We start from the raw sequence: 24,064 nt of genomic DNA, 5'->3' as shown, positions 1-24,064 counted from the left end.
CACCACAGGGCACGTGTGGCACACACAAACCCCCTTGCCAGCTGTATGTGGGCATGTGTGGCACCCTGAGTGTACACAGGGGGTACCCTCATGGGCTTCTGGCTTCTCTCTACCTCCCAGTGGTGCTGTGGGATTTGGTCTGGTGCTGGGTTCCTCCTCTGCAGCACTCCCCTTGGCCCTGTTCCCTGTGTACCCTGGGCTCTGCAAAATCATCTCTGTCTTGGTGCTGTGGTCTGGCTTTGGGTGGTCAGATGAGTCTCTGGGCTTCCTCTTCATTCTCCACGCTGGCTGGAGGAAGAGGCTGAACCCCAGGGAAGAGCAGAGGGAGCCCTGAGGCGTGGGGAGGTGGCAGGGTCTGATTTTCAGGCGTGATCCTCCGCAGCATCGCCCCGGCAGGATGCTCCCTGCCACGGGGCCCTTTCCTCCTCCTTCGGAAAAGTCTCTGGGCTGGAGCGGCGTATCCCTTACATTATTCATGGTGCCGCCAGCCCCGGCGGTTGGGTTACAGCCGGACTCCGGCTGTCAGCACCCTGCTGCCTAACTCGCGGGGCGCCGCAGGAGGCAGCTCCCATGGACTGCCGTCCCGCTGCCCCAGCGCCATGCCAAGCTGGGGGCCACCAGCGGCCCAGGGAGCCACGCACAGGCACATGCCTCGCCAAAACCGGGCGCAGGTAAATACCCTCCTGGGGCAGGCTGCGGGGTTAGGAGCCAGACGGTGTGCCGGGAGCTGCCTTGTACCGGCACGGGGCATCATCTCCCAGGGCCCTGCTGGGGCTGGAGCATGAGCATCCGCTGCTGGCAGGATGGTCGGCAAGAAGGGGGAGCCCAAAAAGGATGCGGAGGCCAAGGGGAAGGGGGGCAAAGGGAAAGGAAAGGATGGCAAGAAGGGCAAGAAGGAGGAGCCCAACGAGTCGGAGGAGACCTCGGATGCAGAGCTGCTGAAGGCAGAGGAGAGTGAGGAGACTGAGGCGGTGGAGGAAGAGAAGGATGAGGAAGAGGTGGCTGTGGAGGAGCCCAAGAAGGGGAAAGGGAAGGAGAAGGAGAAGAAGGGGGTGCTCAAGGGGGTGGTGGCAAAGAAGCCAGGCCGGGGGAAGAAGGTGCAGCTGGAGCCAGAGGAAGAAGAGGGTGAGAGTGATGCTGCAACAGGGAAGAAGAACCTCAAGGGCACCTCCAAGCTGGTGATGGGGCTGTCGGCCGACAATGCCAAGAAGAAGAAAGGGGCCAAGGGTGTGGAGGCCAAGGGCCAGCCAAAAGCATCTGCAGAGCCCGGCCTGGCCGAGGAGGAGGTGGTGGCAGTGCCGAAGGCCCGGGTGAAGCGGAGTCTCCGCAGCACCTCGAAGCTCTTCCTGGGCTTCAAGAAGCTGGGGCTGCGTCGGCCCAAAAAGGGGCAGTTCAAGAACACATCCCGCTTCTTCTGGGGGCTGCAGAAACACAGCACGAAGAGGAAGAAGAAGAAGAAGAACAAGGCAGTGCTCAAGTCCACCTCCAACCTGATGGTTCGCTTCAAGCACGTGGGCAAGAAGAGGAAGGAGGCAGCCAGCAACTCCCCACCAGCAAAACCATCCTTTCTGCTGCTGCGGCGCGGCGGGCAGGAGGCCGAGGACGGCGCGTCCCTCTTCCGCCGGCGCCCGGAAAGGAAATTCAAGCCACGGGCACAGGTGCTGAGCAAGGCGGCCGCCGCCACGGGCTGGCTGGCAAGGAAGGTGCTTTCCCGGCGCGGGCGGCTGGCGGGGGGCGGCCGGGCGCCTGACGCGGCCTGGCTCTCCCGTATCGGTGCCAGGAAGCTGCCATTCCCCGCGGAAGACGAGATCCTCAGGCACCGGGCCAACATGAAGCGGATCCCAGGCGGCAGCGGGCTGTCGGCACCCAGTGTGGCGCGGCATGGACAGGAGAGGCGCGGCAGCATGGCGCGGCGTCCGTCCCGGCGGCACTCCCAGCATGCGCCAGCAGAGCCGCCGGTGCCGCGCTATGGGTGGGCCCAGGAGGAGGATGGAGCCTACAGCTCCCGCCGCAGCTATGCCAAGAAGGAAGATGGAGCCTACGGCTCCCGCCGTGGCTACGCCAAGGAGGAAGACGGAGCCTATGGCTCCCGGCACGGCTACGCCGAGGACGATGCCGCCTACGGTCCTTGGTGTGGCTACTCCGAGGAGGAGAATGGTGCCTACGGGCCTCAGCATGGCTACGCTGAGGAGGAAGACTACATCCAAACCCCAGCCTATCCAGCGCGGTATGGCTTCGAGGATTCGGTGCCGACCTCCTACGTTGACTACCCTGGCTATGAGGCAGAGGATGAGTATGGCTTCTATGGGGGCTTTTGGGATGAAGGTGACCCACCAGGGCACCCCTATGGCTATGCAGAGCTCGAAGATGAGGGACCGTTTGGGGGTGGGGCCTCCCTCGCCCTGTACGACCCTTATGGCAGCGACCCAGAGTATGGTGAGGAGGCAGCAGGGCCCTTTGGCTACCAAGGGGATCCCTATGAGGACTTTGGGGAGCCCCTCGCCGGGGGGTACCCCAGGGGGGAGTACCCTGAGCATCGCATCCAGTACAGTGAGGGCGGATGGGCGCCGCACGCCCAGTCCTCCTGCAACCCCTATGCCCTGGCCCTGGAGGAGATTGCCGAGGCGGAAGAGCCTGAGGAGTGGGAGGAAGAGGAGGAGGAGGAGGACGGGGAGTATCCCTTCTCCATCCTCAGCGCCTCCTCGCTCCGGGGCATGCGGGAGACGCTCTCCTCCAAGCTTTCCCTCAACAGGAAATTTAGGCTCTTCCCCCGACCCCAGGTCAAGCTTTTCGGCAGGGACCGCCTGGACGTCCCCCTCCTGCCGTCCCCACACCTCCCCGCCGCCCGCGATGAGGACGACTACGACGAGTACGAGCCGCCACCGGCAGCCCCCGGCCCCACCGCAGCCCCTCCGCGCCGGGCGCCGGCGGCCCGGGCGTGCGGCAGCCCCCTAGGACAGTTCCTCCAGCGCTCCCTCTCGCAGCCCCCCGGCCGCCCGCCCCGGGGGACGGGGGGATTTCGGGACCCCCGCCCGCCCCGGCACTCCTACAGACGCTCCGGCCGCGGGCTGGCGGGGACGGAGACCGCCGGCTCGGGGGGTCGTGCCCCCCCGCAGCGAGGATCTCCGGCCAGGGACCACTCCCCGCCGGCGGGGCCCTGGGGGCAGCCCCCTCCCCGGGAGCCGGGGGCTGCGCGGCGGCTGTCGCTCCGTAACCCCTTCGCCAACCCCGCTCGCTCCCCATCGCCGCCGCCGCCGGCCCGGCAGCGCCCCGGCAGCGCCCGGGGCGAGGGGCCGCGACGATCCGCTTCCCTCGGGTCCGGCCTCCGGCGGTTCGGCCCCGAGCCCCCCGCCCCACCGCCGACCGCCCCCCGCCCTCCGAGGCCGGCGGGGGGGCGTTTGGGGATGCCCACAGCGGGGTCGGGGAGACCCTTGACCCCGCGGCCGTCGCGGCGCAGCAGCCCCCCCGGGCTGCCGCTCCCCCAGGCCTGGCCCAGGCTTCCCGAGCCCCCCACCAAGGCCGTGAAGCCGCTGCAGAGAACCCCCTTCGGGGCACCCGCCTCCCGCCCCGGCAGTCGCCGCCTCAGCCTTCCCGGCCCCTCCTGGGACGAGGAGCTCCCCCCGTGGCAGGGCGCTCCGCGGGGTCTCTCCGGAGTGCCCCCCCCGTCCAGCCCCGCTCCCGGCACCCCGAAAACCTTCATCCAGCGTATCGGGCAGCCCCTCGCCGGCATGACCCCCCGCTCCCCCCCGGGGAGGCCGTCTCCAGCCGATGCGGGGGCCCGCAGTCCCTCTCCGGGACGCTCGGTGGTGCAGTCCCTGGCGTCGCTGCTGGTGGGGAGCATGGCCCCCGCCGAAACGGCCCCGTCCTCACCGCCCTCCCGCCGTCCCACCCCCCGCTCACCCCCGTCTCCCCGGCGCACATCGCGGCGGGACGGGAGCACCCGCAGATCCCCGAGCCCACCGGCAGCGCGCCGGGGCTGGGCGGACGCCGGGCACCCCGTCCTTCCCTCCTCCTCCCCCCGCGGTGACCGGAGCCCCTCACCGCAGCGTCGCGCCGCTTTCCCGGCGCCCCGCGGCCGAACCCCCGGCTCTCCGGTTACCCCCCGCCACGGTTCCCGTGTCCTGGGCTTGGCGGAACCCGTCGAGGTCGACGGGGCGGCCGGGGAGGAGGGCGCGGGGCGCTACGCGGTGGTGACGCCGCAGGTGCAGAGGCTGGGCTCCTTCCGCCGGGCCTCCCGCATGTACAAGCAGCACTGGTCCGCGCAGCACGTCGTGCGGGTGCGGGAGATGCCCGACGCCTGGACGGCCGAGCAGGTCCCCCCCAACCCCCGGCAGCCCTCCCAGCGCGGCCGGCGGTGGGCGAGCCAGCGGGGAGCCGACATCGCCCGGTACCTCCTCCGGCGCTCGCCGGCGGGCGGCTGGAGGGACCGGCACCCCTGGGCGGACGGGTACCTGGGCACCAGGCAGCCCTGGCGCAGCAAGGTAACGCCGGGGGCAGCCCGCCGCGGGGGAAAGAGATGGGGGGGAAGGAGCCGGGGGGCGGCCGGAGGGACCCGGGACGAGGCGGTGTGGTTGAGCCGGCCGCCGGCTCGCCGGAACGCGGAGGTGCCGGTGCCGGGGGCAGGAGGAGGGCAGGGGATGTGCGGGTGTCCCCCGTGTGTGTTACAGCCCCCGGGGTTGCGGGGCGAGTGGCCACGGGGTCTCTGGGTGCTGACAGGGGTCCTGCGATGGGGAGTGGGCTGGAGGGGGGAGGCCACTGCCCATTGTGTGTGTGTCCCCTTCCCCCCTCCCCTCCCCGGGACATTTGACTCTCAAGTATGGAAATGCTGAGACCCGATCTCCGGCTGGGGCGGGCGCGGGTGGCACGGTGACCCCACGGGTGTCCGCTTTCCCGCCCGCCACCTGGCCGCCCGCCAGCGCGGGTTCCTCCGTGCCACCTGCCCTGCGTCACCTCTGTGCATGGCCGTGGGGCACAGCTGAGGGGAGCAGCCCCCAGCCCCACAGCTTGCTCTTATTCCAGCCCACTTCCATCATCTCCCATGGAGGTGCCACCCTACCCGGGGATCTCCATCATCCACCCCCTGCAGCCCCCGTGGGGTTGGGCTGAACCGTGGGGTGTTGGGCTGGGGGCAGCGCAGTCATCTCTGCCTGTTCCCATTGGTCCATGGCAAGCAGGAGCGGGGGTCTCCAAGAACAGCCTTTCCTAGGATGGTCACTAGGAACACCTTGGTGTCCCCTTGTCCCCATTTCCAGCAGTGCTGCTCTGCCCTGATGTGTGACACCTGCCGAGGGGCTCAGGGTCCCTGCTGTCACTGGTCGAGAGCTCCCCAGTTTGGGGATTTGGGCTGGTGGTGGTGACTGGGTGGGATGCCGGAGGGGGCCAGCATGGCCCTGCTGATGGAGCTGGGCTGGTTTGCTCTGTGCAGATGCAGTCGCTGTGCAGCCTGCCCATCATGCGGTATCAGGAGCCGCAGGAGGAGGATGGGCTGGAGGACATGACCCAGCTGGAGTGAGTGTCCATCCCCATCCCCTTCACCACCCACCATGACCCAGCACCATGGGGGGGTTGACAGGGTTGCAACCACCCCTATGCACCACATGGCCCCCACTGCTCCCTACCCCATCCCTCCCAACATGGGGTCCTCTCCAGTCTCCTGGGGCTGCTGAGGACATGCTTGGGGACAGCAGACACCTCCTGTCCCCCTGCCACCCAGTAACGAAACCTCTGCTCCATGCCAGGGACCTCCAGGAGGCCGCGGTGCTGAGCAACATCCGGACGCGGTTTGAGCGCCAGCTCATCTACGTAAGCTTAGGGGCACTCAGCATCCCCTGAAGACCCCGGGCACGGGATCTTTGGGGAGGTCATCGCCCTCCAAGCAGTTGCAGCACCAAACCTCTCTCTCCCACAGACCTACATCGGCAGCATCCTGGTGTCAGTGAACCCGTACCGGCTCTACAACATCTACGGGACGGAGCAGGTGCTGCAGTACGAAGGCAGAGCGCTGGGCGAGAACCCGCCGTGAGTACCGGGCTGTCCCCGAATCCCCCAGGCAGGGACACCCCGATCTGCTTTCACCCACCCCTGGGCCCTGCAGCAGCCCCCAGGTTGGATAGTCCCAGGGCTCCAAGGACCCTGGGTCACAGGGAGCTGGAGCGGCTGTGTGGGATGCTCAGGGTGCCAGTGAGATCCCTGTACAGGGTGCTGTGGTGCTGCACCCCCCTCCCACCTCTGCTTCTGCTTCCCCCTCCCCACAGGCACCTCTTTGCCATCGCGAACGTCGCCTACTCCAAAGTGATGGATGCCAAACACAACCAGTGTATCATCATCAGGTGGGACACAGCTGCCCCCCACACGGCCCCTAACCAGCTCCACCCTAATTGCCAGGATGCTGCCACCAGCCCGGCCTGGCCCCACGGCCGATGGGTGCCTCTGGGCATGGGTGCTGGGTGCTTTTGGGGTGCATTCACTCCCCAGCCCCCTGCTTGGCTGGTGATGGCCCCGGCTTTTCCCCCACTCTGCATTTCAGTGGGGAGAGCGGCTCAGGGAAGACTGAAGCCACCAAACTGATCCTGCGCTACCTGGCAGCCGTCAGCCAGAAACGCAGCACGGCCCCACAGGTAGGGTGCTGCCCTGGGGACATCCCTGTCCCCTTGTCCCATCTCCCTGTGCCCTCCTCCACCCTCTGCTCATGGTTCCTCCATTCTCTCCTTGTCTGTACGCTTCCACCTGGACCATGGCAGATAGAGGTACCCAGGGGAATCTGTGACATGTGTGAACTGCGACAGTTCAAGGGGAAGGAGCATCGTGGTGGCATCTCTGCCATGTCACTCCAGTGCTGGGGTGGGGGGAGGAAAGGCAGAGCTCAGCACACCCATGCGCATGGGCTCCTTGCACCCTCCCGCATCCTCATGCGACCCAGGCGGGGTGCACACCTTGGATTTCGGCACCCATGGGTGTCTGCACGGGGCAGGAGGTGGTGGGGAGGGTGTCGTGGGTGGGAAGGTGTCAACGGGGGTCCCATAGCAATGGGAAAAGCCAGTGGTGTGTTGGGGTGCTCGGGCTGACCCTGTGGCTCTCCCCATCGCCGTGGCAGATCCTGGAGGCGACTCCCTTGCTGGAATCCTTCGGCAACGCCAAAACCGTGAGGAATGACAATTCCAGCAGGTTCGGGAAATTCGTGGAAATCTTCCTGGAGGAGTAAGTACCACTGAGCAGCGCCTGTGCGCCCGGCCTCCCCACCCCTCCGTGTGTCACTCTGCCCTGGGGGTGCCCCCCTGGTGCCCAGCCCTGCTGCTGGTCACCCCTTGACTCTGGGTTGGGACTCACACAGGGACATTTTTGGGGACAAACTTTGGGGGCTTGGGGAAAAAACAATGGGAGTGTGTGCCAAATTTCACCCTGGGGTGTAACAGCTCCAGGACCTGGTAACTCTCCCTGCCCACAGATCCCAGTGGGAGATAACTGGGGGCTGGGAATTGACACCCTGTGTGTAGGGGCAGCATCAGGGCAGGGGTGGGCATGTGGGGGTGGCACACCCCTTGCCTGTGCCAAAGTTGCCAGCTGGGTGCTCGCTCTCACCCCTGCAGCGGCCTGATCTGCGGTGCCATAACCTCGCAGTACCTGCTGGAGAAATCCCGTGTGGTCTTCCAGGTGGGTAGTGAGGGGGTCCCAGGCTCTGCCCCCTACCTCAACACTATCCCCTTTGCCTCTCCCACCCTGCTCAGTCCTCTGCTCTCCAGGCCAAGACCGAGCGCAACTACCACATCTTCTACGAGATGCTGGCAGGGCTGCCCACCCAGCAGCGGCAGCGCTACTGCCTGCAGGGCGCAGAGACCTACTACTACCTGAACCAGGTAGCGTGGCCCCTGCCCAACCCCTTCACACCACCTGCTTTTCAGGGGGCTGGCCAAGCTCACAATCCTGGTGGGTTCCTAAATCCCCCTGGATTTGGTGTGCAGATGGGGAGGGTGCTTGGGGCAAGTTGAAGGGGGAGATGGTGGTCTGGGTGCTGCCCCCCCTGGGACCCACTGATGGCACTGAGGGGGTCGTGCCAGGGTGGGAACTGCGAGATCCCCGGCAAGGATGATGCGGAGGATTTCCGTCGGCTGCTCAACACCATGGAGGCGCTGGGCTTCAGCGTGGAGGAGCAGAACAGCATCTTCCGCATCCTCTCCTCTGTCCTCCACCTGGGAAACGTCTACTTTGAAAAATACGAGGTACCCCCAGGGGAGCTGAGCCACGCTCCTCAGGCCTGATTCAGGATGCAGCAGAGTGGGGGGGGGGGGTCTCACCACATCCCACCACCTCACCCTGTCCCGCAGACCGACTGCCAGGAGGTCGCCACGGTGGTGAGCGCCGCGGAGATCCGGACGGTGGCTGAACTGCTGCAGGTCTCCCCTGAGGGCCTGCAGAAAGCCATCACCTTCAAGGTGACGGTGAGTCTGGGGGTGCACAGGTTGTGGGTGGGGGGGTGAGGGGGGGGTGGTGGTCCCTGGGGACCAAAGCTGGTGCAGCTGAAACTCCATCGCACTGTGGGCTTTGTGCATCCTGACCAGGAAACGCTGCGGGAGAAGATTTTTACCCCACTGACTGTTGAAAGCGCCGTGGATGCCAGGTAGAGGGAAGGGGTGGGGGGATGACAGGGCTGTGCTGTGTGGGGGCGTGGCAGGTGTGTGGCTCCCGGGCATGGGGCTGGAGGTGAGGTCCCAGGCTGGGAAAGGGCACAGTCGAGTCCCTCAGTGCAGTTTAAGTTCTCCAGTGGTTAAAACCACAGCCCCAAGGGCTGTCCCACGCGCTCATGGGGCTGTGATGGGTGTTGGCCAGGGCAGGGGGGTGCATGTGGTGCTGTGCCGTGCTGTGCCAGCGCTCCAGCACTGCGCTCGGCTTGCCCATTCCCAGGGATGCCATTGCCAAGACCCTCTACTCCCTGCTCTTCGGCTGGCTCACAGACCGCATCAACAAGCTGGTGTACCCGCGGAAGGAGGCCCTCTCCATCGCCATCTTGGACATCTATGGCTTCGAGGTGAGCAGGACTGACCCCTGCCCCATCAGCCCTCCCGCCAGCCCCAAGGCTGAGGGGGTCCCAGGCTCTGTGGCACCGCCTTCTTGCAGGACCTCAACTTCAACAGCTTTGAGCAACTCTGCATCAACTACGCCAACGAGTACCTGCAGTTCTTCTTCAACAAGATCATCTTCCAGGAGGAGCAGGTGGGCCATTGAGCAGCACCAGGCCCTGTGCCTGTGCCAGGCCTCGCTGTGGGGCCAGGGGCATGAGGCTGACCGAGTGCTGGCCCCACAGGAGGAGTACATCCGGGAGCAGATCGAGTGGAAGGAGATCCCCTTCAGTGACAACCAGCCCTGCATCGACCTCATCTCCCAGAAGCCCTACGGCATCCTCCGGATCCTCGATGACCAGAGCTGCTTCCCCCAGGTGAGGAGCTGCCTGGTGCCAAGGAAGTGAGGTTGGCAGCACTGCGTGGTCACTATGGCCCGAGGCTGCCCTGGACAACCTAGGAGACCCCTCACTCCTGGGTTTCTCCAGGCTGGGCAAGCCCCAGGCAGTCCCAGGGCAGAGCCACCAGTGCAACTTGCCCCAGATGACCAGCTTTTGCAGGGATTTCTGATAAACTCCTCCCAGCTGCCTATATAAAAAAAGGGTTGTTTCACCCTCTCTGCCAGTGGGGAAACTGAGGCACAGAGCAGCAGATGCCTATGACCATGCAGCTGCTCAGTGGCAGAGCTGTGATCGTGGCCTGGCCAGTTGTTCAGGCATCTCCATCCCAGTGCCTACATTCCTGGGGCTGCTGAACTGCCTGAGCCACATCTCACCCCACATCTGTCCCCAGGCCACCGACCACACGTTCCTCCAGAAGTGTCACTACCACCACGGGACGAACCCGCTCTACACCAAGCCGAAGATGCCGCTGCCCGAGTTCACCATTAAGCACTATGCAGGGAAGGTGACCTACCAGGTGTGTGTCAGGGGGATGCTTAGCTGGGGTTTTCAGAGGGGCTAAAGAGGAGGTTTAGGGGGTTGATCCTGTACTGGCATGAGGGGCAGCCCAAGAGGTCAGGCTGTGGCCCCCCTCATTCCAGCCTGGAGCTCCCTCCCTACCCCACCGTGCCACAGGGCTCCTTACCATGAGGTTTTTGTCTTTGCCAGGTTCACAAGTTTTTGGATAAAAACTATGACCAAGTCCGACAGGACGTGCTGGACCTGTTCATCAGCAGCAGGACCAAGGTAGGGCCCTGCCTGGCCCTGGCTCTGTGGTGCTGGGGGGACGCTGGGTACGGATCACTCCCTTCCATGCACACCCCTTTTCATGTCCCCATGTGTGTGGCTCTGTGGCTGGTAAAGCCCAGGAGGACCAGGAGCAGAGCCTGGCTCCAGCTCTACCATGTTCCCACTTCTCATGGTGTCCTCTGGGCTTTGACCCCCTCCTGCGTTGGCACAAATGGGCATGTGGGCTGCTCTGGTTCTTCCCCATCCCCTTGCCCATCCCCATCCACCCCAGGAACTCAGCCACAGAGAAGAGCTGCGACTCGCTCAGGGCTGGACAGCAGGGCAGTGACCGGGCTGGGAAGATGAGCCAGGAGAGCTGCACCATCCCAGCCACCTTCCTCCTCCCTAACCCTTCCCATCTCCCCAAGGTGGTGGCCAACCTCTTCTTCGGCCATGCCCAGGTGATGGCCCGGCAGAGGAGCCTGGTCAGGAGGAGCAGCACCAGGACACGGCGGTACAAGGCCCCCACCGTGGCTGCTCGGTTCCAGCAGTCCCTCCTGGACCTGGTGGAGAAGATGGAGAGGTCAGGGCAGGCGAGACAGGCAGGGTGGGCAGGACAGGCAGCCAGGTCCTGCTCCGGGCTGGCAGGAGGAGGATGAGAGCCAGACCCGGGCACAGGGAGGCCAGGCTGGCTGTGTGCCTGTACCCAGTGGCTGACAGGGTGTCTCCTATGCAGGTGCAACCCCTTCTTTGTGCGTTGCCTCAAACCCAACAACAAGAAGGTGAGAGCTGGCCTGGGGCTCCCCTGCCCACCACGATGCCAGTGCTGCTGGTGGGATGTTCCCCTCCTCACCAGCCCAGGGATGGAGTATGGTGGATGCGTGATGGGCAGGTGCTGTCTGTGTGGCTGAGGAGGCTGCTGCCTGTCCTTCCTGCAGGAGCCAGGGCTCTTTGAGGCTGATGTAGTCAGCAGCCAGCTGCGGTACTCAGGGATCCTGGAGACCATCCGCATCCGCAAGGAAGGCTTCCCCATCCGCATCCCCTTCCTCGTCTTCATTGACAGGTGCTTGGGGGTCACCACCATCCCGGTGAGGGGGGACACAAAGTCTGTGGGTGTTTCAAGGGGCAGCATTTGGCCTGGGGGGTCCCCCACAGTGGGAGCTGGGAGTCCCCTCCCCACGGTGTGCAACACCAGGAGAAGCTGCTCTCCCAGGTGCAGTGCTCATCGTCACGGGGAGGGTCGGTGCCGGTGTCCCGGTGGATTCTGATGACAGTGACAGTTATGGTGTCGTGGCCTTGCCCAGGTACCGCTGCCTTGTTGACATGTGGTCCAATGTCATTCCCAACGGGGCCAACTGCGTGGAGATGCTGAGGAACCTCTGCCCTGTCAGCCCCAGCATGTACTATGTCGGCGTCAGCAAGGTACGGTCCCAGGCAGAGTCCTCGGCTCTGGCAATGCCTGGGGGGAGGTACGGCTGAGTCGGGGGGCTCACGGCACTGCCCTGCTCCCAGCTCTTCCTGAAGGAGCAGCTGTACCAGGCGCTGGAGAGCAAGCGAGCCCGTGCCCATCACCTGGCCGCGCTCACGCTCCAGCGCTACGCTCGGACCTTCTTCATCAAGAGACGCTTCCGCTCCCTCCGCCGAAAGATCGTCCTCCTGCAGAGCCGGGCACGGGGCTACCTGGCCAGGTGGGGTCCCGGGGGAGGGCGGTGGGTGGCGCCGGGGGCTGTGGCAGAGGGTGACAGGTTCCCTCCTGCAGGCAGCGGTACCGGCGCATGCGGCACACGCTCATCAAGTTCAGGTCGCTGGTACACATCTACGTGAACCGCCGGCGGTACCTCAAGGTGAGGTGGGGCCTGGCACATCCTGAGGGGGAAGGTCCAGGGCATCTGGTCCCACCCTGCTGCATGTGCAATGGTGGATCTGGACAGGGCACAGCAACACCCTAATCACCCCTAGACCCCATCTGGGGCATGGGTAGTGCCTCTTTGGGGTGAAAGGCTGGTGATGCTGGGGGTTCAGTGGCACCCAGGGGGGTCCCGCTGCCTCTGGGTCTCTGTCTGTACTGGCAGGGGCTCAGCACGGCTGCTCTGCTTGCAGAGGAAGGAAGATGCCCGCCGGCGGGCAGAGGAGGAGAAGGAGAGGATGAAGCAGGTAATGGAGCACAAGCGTGCAGCACTAGGGGTGCATGCATGGGTGTGATGCATGTGCATCCCATGTTGGCATGCCCTCGTCCCTGCCTCATGCTCACCCATCCCCGTGCTGCCAACCGGGGCACCCATGAGTGCTGGGGCAGGGAGCAGCATGGTGAGGGGCTGCATCCCTGTGCTGCGCTGGCAGGAGCTGACAAGGAGGGAGGTGGTGGATGTCACCCACCTGGAGATCCCGGCTGAGCTGATGGGGCTGCTGGAGGCTGCCGCAGGTGAGCGGGTCCTGCACCACTCGTGGCACCGTTCCCAGCCCCTCATCCCCATCCCTGGGGCTGTGCCATAGCTGCCCGCTGTACCGCAGCCGCCCGGGAAGTGAACGCTGGCTGCGTGGTCCTGGTGCCGCCGCCGGCGCTGCAGCCCGACTCCCAGCTCACCCTCCCCCTCGACATCAACAACTACCCCATGGCCAAGTACGTGCGGGGCCATTTCCAGGTAAGGTGGGCGCCACAGCCCGGCAGCGGGGAGCCTGCCCAGCAGGCAGCTGGCTTTTGGGGTGTCCTCAGCGCTCCTGTCATGGCTGAGTGGTTAGCTTCAGGGTCCCCATGGTGGCTCTGCCCGGCAGCTCCCTGCACCATCCCAAGCGGGGGTCTGTCCTGGCTTTGGCCCCAGGGATGCTGCGGGGTGCAAGAGGGGATGCTGCGGGGTGGCTGCGGTGCTGCAGGGAGCCAGCCACCACCTCCCTCCCTCCCCGTGGGTTCCTGTCGTCTCCAGAGGCCGGGGGGACCCCGCTGAGGTTATCGGAGAGAGACCCGCCGAGCCCTCCTGGATGCCTGACGTGGGGCGGATCTGGAAACGCTGGGGCGGGAGACCAGGTCACTTTGCTCCTGGGACCCCAGCCCCATCCCTGGTCGCTTTGCCCCCGTCTTCATCCTTGCCCCCTATTTTTGCTGTGTGTTTCCCACTCCCTGGCATCCTGAACAACAGGGCCAGGGCTGGATCCTGCTTTCGGTCTCACAAAGGTTCTGCCAGCACAGCCTGAGCCCATCCTTCTCCTGCTGCTGGGAGGCTGCCGGCCCCATCCTGCGCCGCAGCCCCTTCACAGCCCCATAGTCCCCAGTCAGCATCAACGCCACCATTGGCACCGTGGGGCCAGCCCCTTGATGCTGTTCCCGGGGCCCAGGTAGCCACGGGTGCGGGTGTCACTGCAGGAACCAGCATTCGGGATGCTGACGGCCCCACTGGCTGCCCCCCTCACCCGGCTGGACGAGGAGCTGTGCCACGAGGCGCTCAGCCTCTTCCAGCTGGTAGGTGGGACAGCATGGGATCCGTCACTGTGGTACCTTCCCTGCTCCCTGCCTGGGGCCAGAGGGAGGACCTCGCTGTCCCGGTGGCAGATCCTGCGGTTCATGGGGGACCCGGGGCTGGGCGGCTCACAGGAGACCCTCTTTGGCAACTACATCGTGCAGAAGGGGCTGTCGGCACCAGGGCTGCGGGATGAGCTCCTGGCACAAGCCGCCAACCAGGTCTGGCGTAACACCAACGTCAACAACGAGGAGCGGGGCTGGCTGCTGCTGGCCGCCTGCCTCAGCGCCTTTCCCCCTTCTGCTGCCTTCGACAAGTACCTGCTCAAGTGAGCTGGGGCTGGGGGTGCGACCTGGGGACTGGGGCTGGCTGTGACCCTTGGGTACAGCCTGGCACGAGTGCCCAGGGACACTGCGGGGGCTCTGCGGGGGGGGTCTCCAAGCCAGCCTGGCATGTGCCCAGGATGCTGCCCAGGTCCCTCCAGGGATGCTCTGAGGTGCCTCTGTGGTCCCTGGGGCCAGCCCTGCCCCCGTGCCTGGGGATGCTGCTCCAGTCCCTCCTGTAGCATCATCCCTTCCCTGCAGGTTTGTCTCTGACTACGCCTTCGCTGGCTACAAGCCGGTGTGCCAGCGCAAGCTGATGCACGCCATGGCGCGGTCGCAGCTGGGCGCTGCAGCCGCCCGCGCCTACCCGCCTTCGCTGCTGGAGTGGACAGCGAACCGCAAGCAAGCCAGCATGGCCCTTGACCTCCACTGCTTCAACGGTGCGGGGCGGCACGGGGTCAGGGGCACAGCGGTGGGGAGGGACAATCCCGGCTTGGCCACCCTGTCACCTGTCATGGGCAGGAGGGGACCAGCGGGACCCACTTACACCACCTGTCCCCCCCTCTCCAGGTGACCAGTTCTCCTGCCCTGTCCACTCCTGGAGCACGGGCGAGGACCTGGCAGGGGATGTCCTGAAGTACAGGTACCCACCAGACCGGCACCCATCCTCCCAGTGGGGCAAGCTGGGGGCACAGTATCACCCCAGGGACATTTCGGGTGATCCTCCCCAGGAGATGGAAACTGGGATGCCCAGCTTACGGGCAGGGTGTCCCCATGGAACCAGGGCACCACTGGCAGCCCGTGCCCATCCCCAGTGTCCTGCTGTTGGCAGGGGGCTGGTGGAGGGCTGGCGTGGCTGGTCCGTGGCCATGAAGGCAGGTGCCCAGTGGGCCGAGCTAGCTGGCCATGACTATGTCCTGGACCTCGTCTCTGACCTCGAGCTGCTCCGGGGCTTTCCCAAGCAGAAGTCCTGCTTCCTCGTCGCATGGGAGGGGGCTGAGAGCCGCAGCAGGGACAGCCGGGTGTAGGTACCTGGGCAAGGGTCTCCTGCCACGGGGCTGGTGGGGAAACGCTGGTACTGGGCTGGATGGGTGCCGGCAGAGGTGTGAGTCAGGGTCCTGGATGGGGATCCGGCACCCAGCGGGTGCAGGATGAGCACATCCTCCCTCCCTGCAGGGTGCTGCAACACAGCTTGGATTTGGATGAAGTGCCTCCTCCTCCGGCTGTGAAAGCCCCCACGCTGCCATCCACAGAGGTGTACCCTCCCCAAGGTAGATGAGCACCCCTTCCCCTGCCCCCCCTGATCTGCTGGGGGGTGAAGCCCTGCCACCAGCGGCTCATCCCTCCTTGTTCTTCAGCAGATGGGGAATTCGGGGAGCCCCGGAGCCAGAAGGGTCTGGACCGGTACCTGGACAGTCTCTTTGACCCTGTGCTCTCCTATGGCAATGGGGTGAGAGGGGTGTCCCCCTCCCTGAGGCAGAGCGAGTGCAGCATTTGGGGGCTGCAGGCAGCTTGGCCTGTGTCCCCTGATGCCTCGTCCCCCAGGAGCTGGAGAAGCCAGCAGCCATCTCCCAGAGGATGAAGGGAGGAGGTGGCACCGGAGGCGGGGACAGCGGCAGCGCTGAGCGGAGTGGAGCCCCTGTGCCCACAGAGACACATCAGCCGAGGGGTGAGCACTCCAAGCACTCCTGCCTCCTGACCCAGCTCCCTGCCCTGGTGTCCCCACCCGACCCCTGATGTGGGTGACACCCTTGCACCCAGCGCAGGATGCTGAGCTCTCCCCTTTCGCCATCACAGGCGCGGAGCCAGCCCCATCCCCGCAGCACCGGGCAGATGCCAAACAGCCACCTGGGCCCCCGGTCAGTGGGGCAGGGCTGGAGGGGGGCAGGAGGGGTGCAGTTCTGCCCAGCCTCTGCTGTGGAGCAGCTCACGTGGGTGGCTGCCCAAGGATAGGGGCAGCTGGGGAGCCAGATGCTCAAGGCACGGTCTCCCTTGCAGGGCAGAGCAGTGGAGGGGATGGCAGCCCGTGCCCCCCAGCCCCGACCCTACTTGCAGAAAGCTGGTAAGGGGGGCAAAAGGGTGGCAATGGGGGGCTCGTGGCACCGAGCCTGGCCCCAGGTGAGAGGGTGATGTCCAGCCCCCCCATGAGCCACACTTGGTCCCGTAGCCCCCATGGGCCAGCGGTGGCCAGGTGACCTGGTGCAACATTCCCGGCTCAACTCGGAGCACTTCCCACGGCCCACACATGACATCCGCAACATCATCCGGCAGTGCCAGCCGGCCCCGCGCGGCTCCCAGCCCCCCAGGTACCCACCCTGGCCCCCAGCTGAGCCACAGGCTTCTCCTGCCCGTGGGTGCATGTGCTGGCCCCAATGCCAGGGTGCAGGCAAGGGTGGGCTGTAGGAGATGCCAGGTGCAGGTGATGAGGGATGCAGGTGATGTGGGATGCAGGTGATGTGGGATGCAGGTGATGTAGGTGATGTTCTCTCTCTACAGCAAGCTCTTTGGGAAGAAGCTGGACCCCCATGAGGAAGCCATGCAGATCCTGAAGGAGCAGCTCTCAGCAGCCCGGGTGCCGGCGGGCGCGGTAGGGATGCAGCCACCCCTGTGCCCCCTGTGCCAGACTGGGGGAGCCACCAACCCCACCCAGAGCCTGCTCTCTGCCTCACAGGGGCCCAAGGAAACGGCCACGGTGAAGCCAGTCACCAGTGGCAGGTACCAGCCACGAGCACTGACGGGGCGTCCGGCAGCCACTCGCCCCCCAGGTATCACAGGGCAGAGCTGTGACACTGTTGGGGTCAGGGTGGAGATGGGGCACCTCATCCTTCCCAGCACTGGGTGACACCTGATGCAGCCAGGTGCAGGTCTGGCTCTGCTGCATCCTCATGGGAATAACTGCTGCGCCCAGCTGAACCCTCCCTGCCCCACAGCTGGCCCCGTGCCTCAGTTTCCCCGGGCAGGGGAGGGGGCTGTTGGTGGTCCCTCCCAGCGCTGTGCAGGGCTTTCTGTCCCTTTGCAGTCTCTGTGTCACGGGAGCTCCCATCCGAGGCGCAGCAGGTCCAGACCCAGCTGCACCGGAGCTGCAGTGAGGACTTCTACACCTACCACAACGTGCCCTGGAAAATATACATCCGCAAAGAGGTGCTGGAGTGGGGGGGACAGGGATGGGATGGTGTCAAGTGCCGTGGGGATAAAGGGGGCACTTCCCTGAGCCCCAGGCCCTGCAGGGTGGGCAATGCCATACAGCTGTGCTCGTCTCTCTCCTGGCAGGTTTTCTACCCCAAGGACAGCATCAACAACCCACTGCTGCTTGACCTCATCTTCCGTCAGGTGAGGCACTGATGTGGCCCCAGAGCCCCTCCTGGGGTTCCCCTGCTGCAGGGGAGTAAGGGCTGTCCTCATCGTCTGCCTGGAGCCTGGGGGGGGCTGGGCAGGGCAGAGGGGTTGGGGGGCCATGCTGCTGTGTCAGTCCTCACCCCCTTCCCCAGATCTTCAGTGACACGCTCTCCAACACCTGCATCCGGATCAGCCAGGAGGAACGGCTCCGCTTGAAATCCCTCTTTGGTAACCTGTACCCCATGTCCTGCTGCTCCTGGGCAGGGGGGGGTCACGCCTGGGGTGGAGGGGGCAAACCTGGAGGTCTCATGCCCAGACACTCCGGTACACATCTCCAAGCCCACAACCAGCTCTGCCTAAAGCCGGGGTAGTTTTGCCTCCAAACACAACGAGTCCCCTGTGAATTAGTGCTCTGCAAAGTCACGAGTTGTGCCAGGTCTCAGCCAGGCTTGCTGCATTAGGGGGTGCCTTGCTGGGGGTGTGGACCCATCTCTCCATCACAGACCTGCCGATTTGGGAAAGGGACGAGCATCCCTCTTCTCACTGTGATCCTTGTGTCTGGATCCAACCTGGAGAGGGGGGATGCTCACTGGGGCTGTTTCTCCCTGCAGCGGAAAACAAGCTGGACTCCTTCAGCCCCGTGGCCACCGAGAGTGTCAAGAGGGAGATCATTGCCGCAGCCAGGGATGGCTGTGAGGTGTATTTCTCACGCCTCTTCCCCGCCACGGTGAGGGTCTGGCCATGGGACAGGTCAGTGTGGAGGATGCTCCAGCCCCATGCCCCTGGCTGAGGCATCACCCCGACCCGCAGGGCAGCGTGGGGACGGGCGTGCAGATCCTGGCCGTGTCCCACGCTGGTGTCAAGCTGCTGCGGCTGGTGAAGGGCACCAATGTCCCTGGGGAGCAGCTGCGGGTGCTGCGGGCGTACAGGTAGGGGTGAGGAGCCCCGGGTGGTTGGGGTGGGATGTGTGCTGTGGGTGCCTGGTGTCTCAGCCCCCCCTCGTCCCTCCCCAGCTATGCCGACGTGCTGTTCGTCACCACCCCGTCCAGGAACATGCTGGAATTCAACCTGCGCAGCGAGAAGCTCATCCTCTTCTCCCCCAAAGCTCCCCAGGTCAAGGCCATGGTCGACCACTTCATCACGGAGCTCAGGAAGGTGGGGGTGGGGGGATGCCACAGGGTCAGGGGGACTGGCTGGGGGCATGTCCTTGGGGCTGGACCTTGCCTGTATGCCCACTTTTTGGGACCAGGGTGGGCAGTGGAGGGCACCCTGCAAATGGGACCATGCCTGGGGTGAAGGGGGAGGTTGGGGAGGGCAGGCTGGGGCCATCCTGCAGACGTGGGTGCTTGAAGCACCCGTGCTGGGTGGGATGTGGGTGTGTGAGGTGTACATGGATGTGCATACACGTGTGTATGGATGTGCATTTGTGTGGCTGCATGCACGAGCTGTGCTGGACCCCTGTGCCCAGGACTCCCAGTACGTGGTGGCCGTGAGGAACTACAGCCCAGAGGACAGGGGCAAGCTCAGCTTCCACAAAGGGGACATCATCCACCTGCAGCCATTGGAGTGCCCAGAGAAAGGTGAGCAGCCCCCCTTGCCAAAACACCCTTGATGGGGGGCACGGGGGTAATAGGACTGGTGGCTTAACTGGCCCTGGAGGCTCTGGCCTTGCATCCTGTGACATCCCCATGATGTCCCTCCCTGCAGACCACTACTATGGCTGCGTGGTCCGCAAGAAGGTGATGTACCTGGAGGAGCTGAAGACAGGCACCCAGGATTTTGGTGGGTGCCACGCTGTCTCTGTGCATGTCCCTCACTGCCCTTAGCCATGTCCCTTCCTGGGCTGGGGCAGGATCCTGCCTCTGTCAGCTCTCAGCTGGATGCTTTGGGCTCTTTTTGGCACTAACCCATTGCAGGGGGATGCTCCCTTGGGGTTCCCACTGGGTGCTGCCCCATATCCCTGCGAGCGATGGGCTTTGTGGCTCCATGTCTGTGCCTGTACCTCTAGCAATGGCAAACTGCAGCCATTGCCAGCCAAAACCTGCGACCAGACTCCTGGGGAAGGCTTGGGGTGCAGTGGGCAGGAGGGAGCAGAGAGGGGCTTCTTAGGAGGTGACCCCCCAGGGCTGCCAGCCTGAGGCCAGCCCCACCATCTGCCTGGCACAGGGTGGAAGTTCGGGGCCATCCATGGCAGGTCGGGGCTCTTCCCTGCCGAGTACGTCCAGCCCGTCGCGGCCCCCGACTTCGTCCACTTGCCAGCGGAGAGGAAAGAGGAGCCCAGGGACAAGCAGGGCAAGGTGGCAGCTTCGGCGGCCGTGGCTGTGGCCGTGGCCTCCACTGCGGCGGCCCAAGAGCTGGACCGGAAAACAGAGGTGGGTGCTGGCCCGGGGCCGTTGCCGGGGTGGTGCTGGCTGTGCCCAGCGCCCACCGCCCCGCTCTGCAGGTGTCCCCCACCAGCACCACCTTTGCTGAGGGTCCGGAGGGTGACAGCGGAGAGCGGCTTGGGGGTGGCGCCGGAACCTGCCCCATGTTGGCCTTCGCCCGGCAGTATTTCCGTGCGGCACGGCAGGGGAGCATGTGAGTGCCCGGCAGCGGGACAGGGGGACACCCTGCAGTGGGGATACCCATGCCCACCCCTGCCCCTCTCCCAGGGACTCTTGCGGAACAAAGACCAAGAGGGACGTGCCTGATGTGCTGGAGATGCTGATGTTCACCAAGGTATGGGGAATTGGTGTGCCTTGGGGTGTCCCTGCCCTGCTGTCACCTGTGGGTCCTCCTGATGTCCCAGCATGTCTAGGAGCTCCCAAAAGGACACCCCAATACATCCCTCTGGCTGCTCTTGGGAGCTGACACTCTCCCCTTGCTCCAGACCCCCATCCAGGAGTCACTCATCGAATTCGTGGATGGTGGCATCAGCAAACTGGCCACTGAGGCTTTCCAAGGTAGGTGGGGGGGGGGGGGGGGCACAAGTGCTTGGACCCCTGCCCCGTGGCCATCTCCAGCCCCATTCTTGAAGGGGGGTAGGCAGGTGGGATGGCCTGGAATGGGGTTTAGCTCCTCTGGTCCCACTGCCCCGTGTGCCCGTGGTGCTGCCCACACCCAGGGCAGTGTCTCAGGGGAAGGGATGGGGCGAGCTGTGTCACCATGTGGCTTTGTCATGCCCAGCTGTGATGAAGTTCATGGGTGACCACCCTCTGAGGGGGCAGACGGAGCTGGATGCCATCTGCACCATCCTCAAGGTAAATACCCACCCTGGGGCAGGGAGTCCTGGTGGTGGCCTGGGCAGGACGGTGGCAGCTGGGGACATCCCCAGTTGCAGAGCAAGCCATGCCTGTCCCCCAGCTGTGCGCAGAGCATGAGGTCCTGCGGGACGAGGTGTACTGCCAGATCATCAAACAGGTTACCAACAACACCAGCTCCAAGCCGTGAGTCCCTGCACCTGTGCCATCCACTCTGCCTGGGACAGTAGAGGCTGGCACTGGGGACACCCTTGTCCCTGGGTGGGCTGAGCCACCCCAATGTGGGGGGAGACCCCGGGACTCCAGCCTCGTGCTGCTCCCCAGGGCAGCGGGTGCCGCTGCAGCTGCCACGGGCACCCTCACCCTCCCCAGGGGCTCAGCCCCGGCTCCCTCCCCCCGGCAGGGACAGCTGCCAGAAGGGCTGGAGGCTGCTCTACATCCTGGCCGCCTACTACAAGTGCTCCGAGGTGCTCAAGCCCTTCCTCCTGGCCTTCCTGCAGGATGCTAGCAGGCACCCGGAGCTGCCTTTCCAGGGTAGGGGTCTGTGCACACCCCAGGGTGCTGGGTGCACGGTGGGGAAGGATGCCCTGGGGTGTCATGGGGCTCCGGAGATGCGGCTCAGCCTCATCCTTCACCCTGGTCCCCATCCCCACCAGGCATCGCCAAAGCCTGTGAGCAGAACCTGCGGAAAACGCTGCAGTTCGGTGGTCGCAGCCTCTTTCCCAGCAGCATGGAGCTCAAGGCCATGGTGGTGAGACTGGGAGCTTGTGGGTGCCCATTGGGCAGGGCTGGTGCCGGCTTGAGATTCCTTCTGGAGGTTCTGGATGCCCCATGGGCTTGGGACACCCCCCAGACTGAACTGATGACTCCTTGCTGGCATGGATAGCATGGTCCTTTTTTGGGGTCTGCTCTCCAGGGGCACTGCTTTGGGAGTGCCCTGAGCTTTCAGGAGTCCCCCGTGGGCACACAGCTCTGTGCAGGTGGAGCAGGGGGCATGATGGTTCACCTGGGCAGGATGGGTGAGATACTGCATGACCCCCATGGGATGGTCTCTGTGGGATAGCCTGGGGATTGGGGGTGTCCTTTGGGGTCTTGCTGTGCTAAGGGACCCCCTGCACCCCAACACATCCTCCCCACGCAGGCTGGACGCAGTGCCAAGCGCCAGCTCTTCCTCCTGCCCGGTGGCATTGAGAAGCACCTCAAGATCAAGACATGCTCGGTGAGTCAGAGGGGGCAGGAGGCTCCCGCACCCCAAGCTGGTGGTGACCCTGCAGTAAAGGGTGTGGATGTCTGGGGGGCTGCAACCCTCAGCTGCCCCCCCCAAGCTGGAGGACTTTGTAAGGGAGACCCCTTCCCTGCGACCCACATGGGATAAGCCTCAAATCAGCACCTGTTGGTGGCCCCAAACGCAGTAGGGGGATGCGACAGCATCCCAGCTGCCTGTCCCTGTGCCCAGGTGGCTCTGGACGTGATCGAGGAGCTGTGCTGCGAGATGGGGCTGCAGCACCCAGAGGCTTTTGATGAGTACATCCTCTTCGTGGTGACCGACAGAGGTGAGGGGCTGGCAGGGACGGGGGTGGCTGTGCCGCCGGCGGGTGCCACGTGTGGTAGCCGTGCTCAGGCTCAAGGGGTGGCACAGGGCAGAGCGTGCGGCCACTGACCCGCCGGGAGTACGTCCTGGACGTGGCCGCTGAGACGGAGCGCTGGGACACCAGCTACACCTTCTGGTGCCGCCGCGTGGTCTGGAGCCAGCCCCTCAAGTTCGACAACGAGCTCTATGTCACCGTCCACTACAATCAGGTCAGGCCACTCCACCAGACTCCTCCGGGACCACCTCCCTGCCCGTCTCCCGGGAACATGCCCCGTCCCCAAGCCGTGCCCCTGCGCTCTGTCCCCCCAGGTACTGCCTGACTACCTCAAGGGGCTGTTCACCATCCTGCCGCCCGCAAGGCCAGGAGAGCAGCAATTCCCACACGTGGCCAAGCTGGCCGCCCTCCAGCATCGAGCCAAGGACCGCCACCACCTCCCCACCGCGTACGGCTGGGAGCTGGGGATGGGGGGGGTGGTTCTGATGTGAGCTCGTCCCATGGGGTGTGGGACCTGCTGTTGTCTGGTGCTGACTCTGCTGTTTGGCTCCTCGCAGGCGGGAGGTTCAGGACTACATCCCCCCACAGCTCTTCTGCCTGCTGAAGGCCCAGTCCTGGCTCCACATGGTAACCCAGCACATGCAGCAGGCACAGGCACTCAGTGCCCACCAGGCCAGGGCACAGTTCCTGGGTGAGTGGGAGCAGGACAGGGACAGGGAGGTGATGGAGATGCCTCTGGGGCTGCAATATGCAAACGGTGCTAATGAGGATGCAGTGGCTGCCTGGGATGCAATGCTGGTTGGATGCTCCACAGGGAGCCTGGGAAAGGCAGACCCTGGCCCTATGTGGAGCTTGGGGTGCTGCACTGCTGGCAGGATGCTGCACACGGAGGGCAGGGGAGGCTGCTCTTTGCTCAGCCACCCATTCTCCCAGCAGGCTCCAGCAGGGCCCCATGCCTGCTCCTGGGTCCAGTCCTGTTCCTGGATCTGGGAGCCAGCCCAGCTCCTGCCAGGCACAGACAGGGATGAGACCTCTGGCAGAGCCACGGTGGGCAGGACAGGGTGGTGGTGGGCACTGAGATCCTGTCCCCCTCCCCCAGGGCTGCTGAGTGCCTACCCCATGTTCGGCTCATCCTTCTTCTACATCCAGAGCTGCAGCAATAATGCCATTGTCTCGCCCTGCATCTTGGCTGTCAACCAGAACGGCCTCAACTTCCTCAGCAAGGAGACCCACGTAGGCAGGGGGCTGCGTGGCGGGGGTGGGGGGGGCACAGGGTCTGTGGGTGCTGGGAAACGCTGTGCCAGGGCACGGTGAGGTGTGAAGGTGGTGGAGGTGATGGGGTCCCCTGTTTGGCCCCAGCAGACCACGTCCACCTCCCGGGGTGGTGGAGCCGCATCTCTGGCACCCTCCATCCTTCTCCCGTCTTCACCCGCTTTGGCCCTCGGTCCCCTGGGTGGGGTTCCCGGAACCCCGGGGCCACTGGGCCACCCTCCCCCGTCCCTCCCCCACCAGGAGCCGGTGGCCAAGTTCTCGCTGAAGGAGATCCAGTCGACGCGGACGCAGCGGCCGACGGCCGGGTCCAGCTACCCCTACGTGGAGATCACACTGGGCGACCTCCTGGCCCAGGGCATCACCCAGCTGCAGCTGGAGCAGGTAGAGACGGGAGGGGGTCGGGACGGGGTATGTGGGTGCCCCGGTGGCCGTGGCACGGCCCCTCACGGTGTCCCCCCGCCCCGGCAGGGCCTGGAGCTGTGCCGCGTCGTGGCGGTGCACATGGAGAGGCTGCTGGGCGCCCGGGAGAAGAGGCAGACGCTGCCGCCCAGCGAGATCACCCTGCTCTGAGCCCACCGCACGGCACGGGATGGGGGGGGGGGGACACGCCTCACCCCGGGGGACGGGGCTCCAG

General features: G+C 65.2%; 1 protein-coding gene across 1 annotated transcript; it reads left to right on the top strand.

Annotated features, from left to right (window-relative positions):
- Positions 1–1,493: 1,493 nt before the first annotated feature.
- MYO15A (myosin XVA) lies at positions 1,494–24,000 on the top strand (the record flags this gene model as incomplete). Its single annotated transcript, XM_084270931.1, has 63 exons — positions 1,494–4,481; positions 5,426–5,508; positions 5,739–5,802; positions 5,909–6,018; positions 6,255–6,329; positions 6,527–6,617; positions 7,094–7,197; positions 7,587–7,650; positions 7,740–7,853; positions 8,055–8,216; positions 8,322–8,435; positions 8,556–8,614; positions 8,899–9,022; positions 9,112–9,207; positions 9,299–9,430; positions 9,846–9,971; positions 10,163–10,240; positions 10,651–10,805; positions 10,959–11,004; positions 11,161–11,285; positions 11,527–11,644; positions 11,735–11,910; positions 11,982–12,066; positions 12,323–12,376; positions 12,563–12,644; positions 12,734–12,864; positions 13,581–13,676; positions 13,767–14,002; positions 14,259–14,437; positions 14,568–14,640; positions 14,830–15,021; positions 15,189–15,268; positions 15,359–15,447; positions 15,543–15,666; positions 15,795–15,856; positions 15,996–16,059; positions 16,165–16,303; positions 16,494–16,584; positions 16,669–16,762; positions 17,017–17,138; positions 17,268–17,327; positions 17,486–17,561; positions 17,945–18,060; positions 18,144–18,262; positions 18,347–18,488; positions 18,802–18,913; positions 19,041–19,115; positions 19,500–19,705; positions 19,777–19,910; positions 19,985–20,051; positions 20,203–20,275; positions 20,499–20,572; positions 20,676–20,758; positions 20,976–21,106; positions 21,229–21,323; positions 21,714–21,791; positions 22,029–22,125; positions 22,212–22,372; positions 22,473–22,606; positions 22,716–22,849; positions 23,258–23,391; positions 23,671–23,811; positions 23,899–24,000. 63 exons carry the CDS (start codon positions 1,494–1,496, stop codon positions 23,998–24,000), a joined length of 9,741 nt encoding a protein of 3,246 aa, XP_084127057.1.
- Between the last annotated feature and the right edge of the window lie 64 nt (positions 24,001–24,064).

The sequence above is a fragment of the Gallinula chloropus genome (assembly GCF_964237585.1).
Source record: "Gallinula chloropus genome assembly, chromosome: 15".
Classification (NCBI taxonomy): Eukaryota; Metazoa; Chordata; class Aves; order Gruiformes; family Rallidae; genus Gallinula; species Gallinula chloropus.
This window is presented reverse-complemented; position numbering and strand designations above follow the sequence as displayed.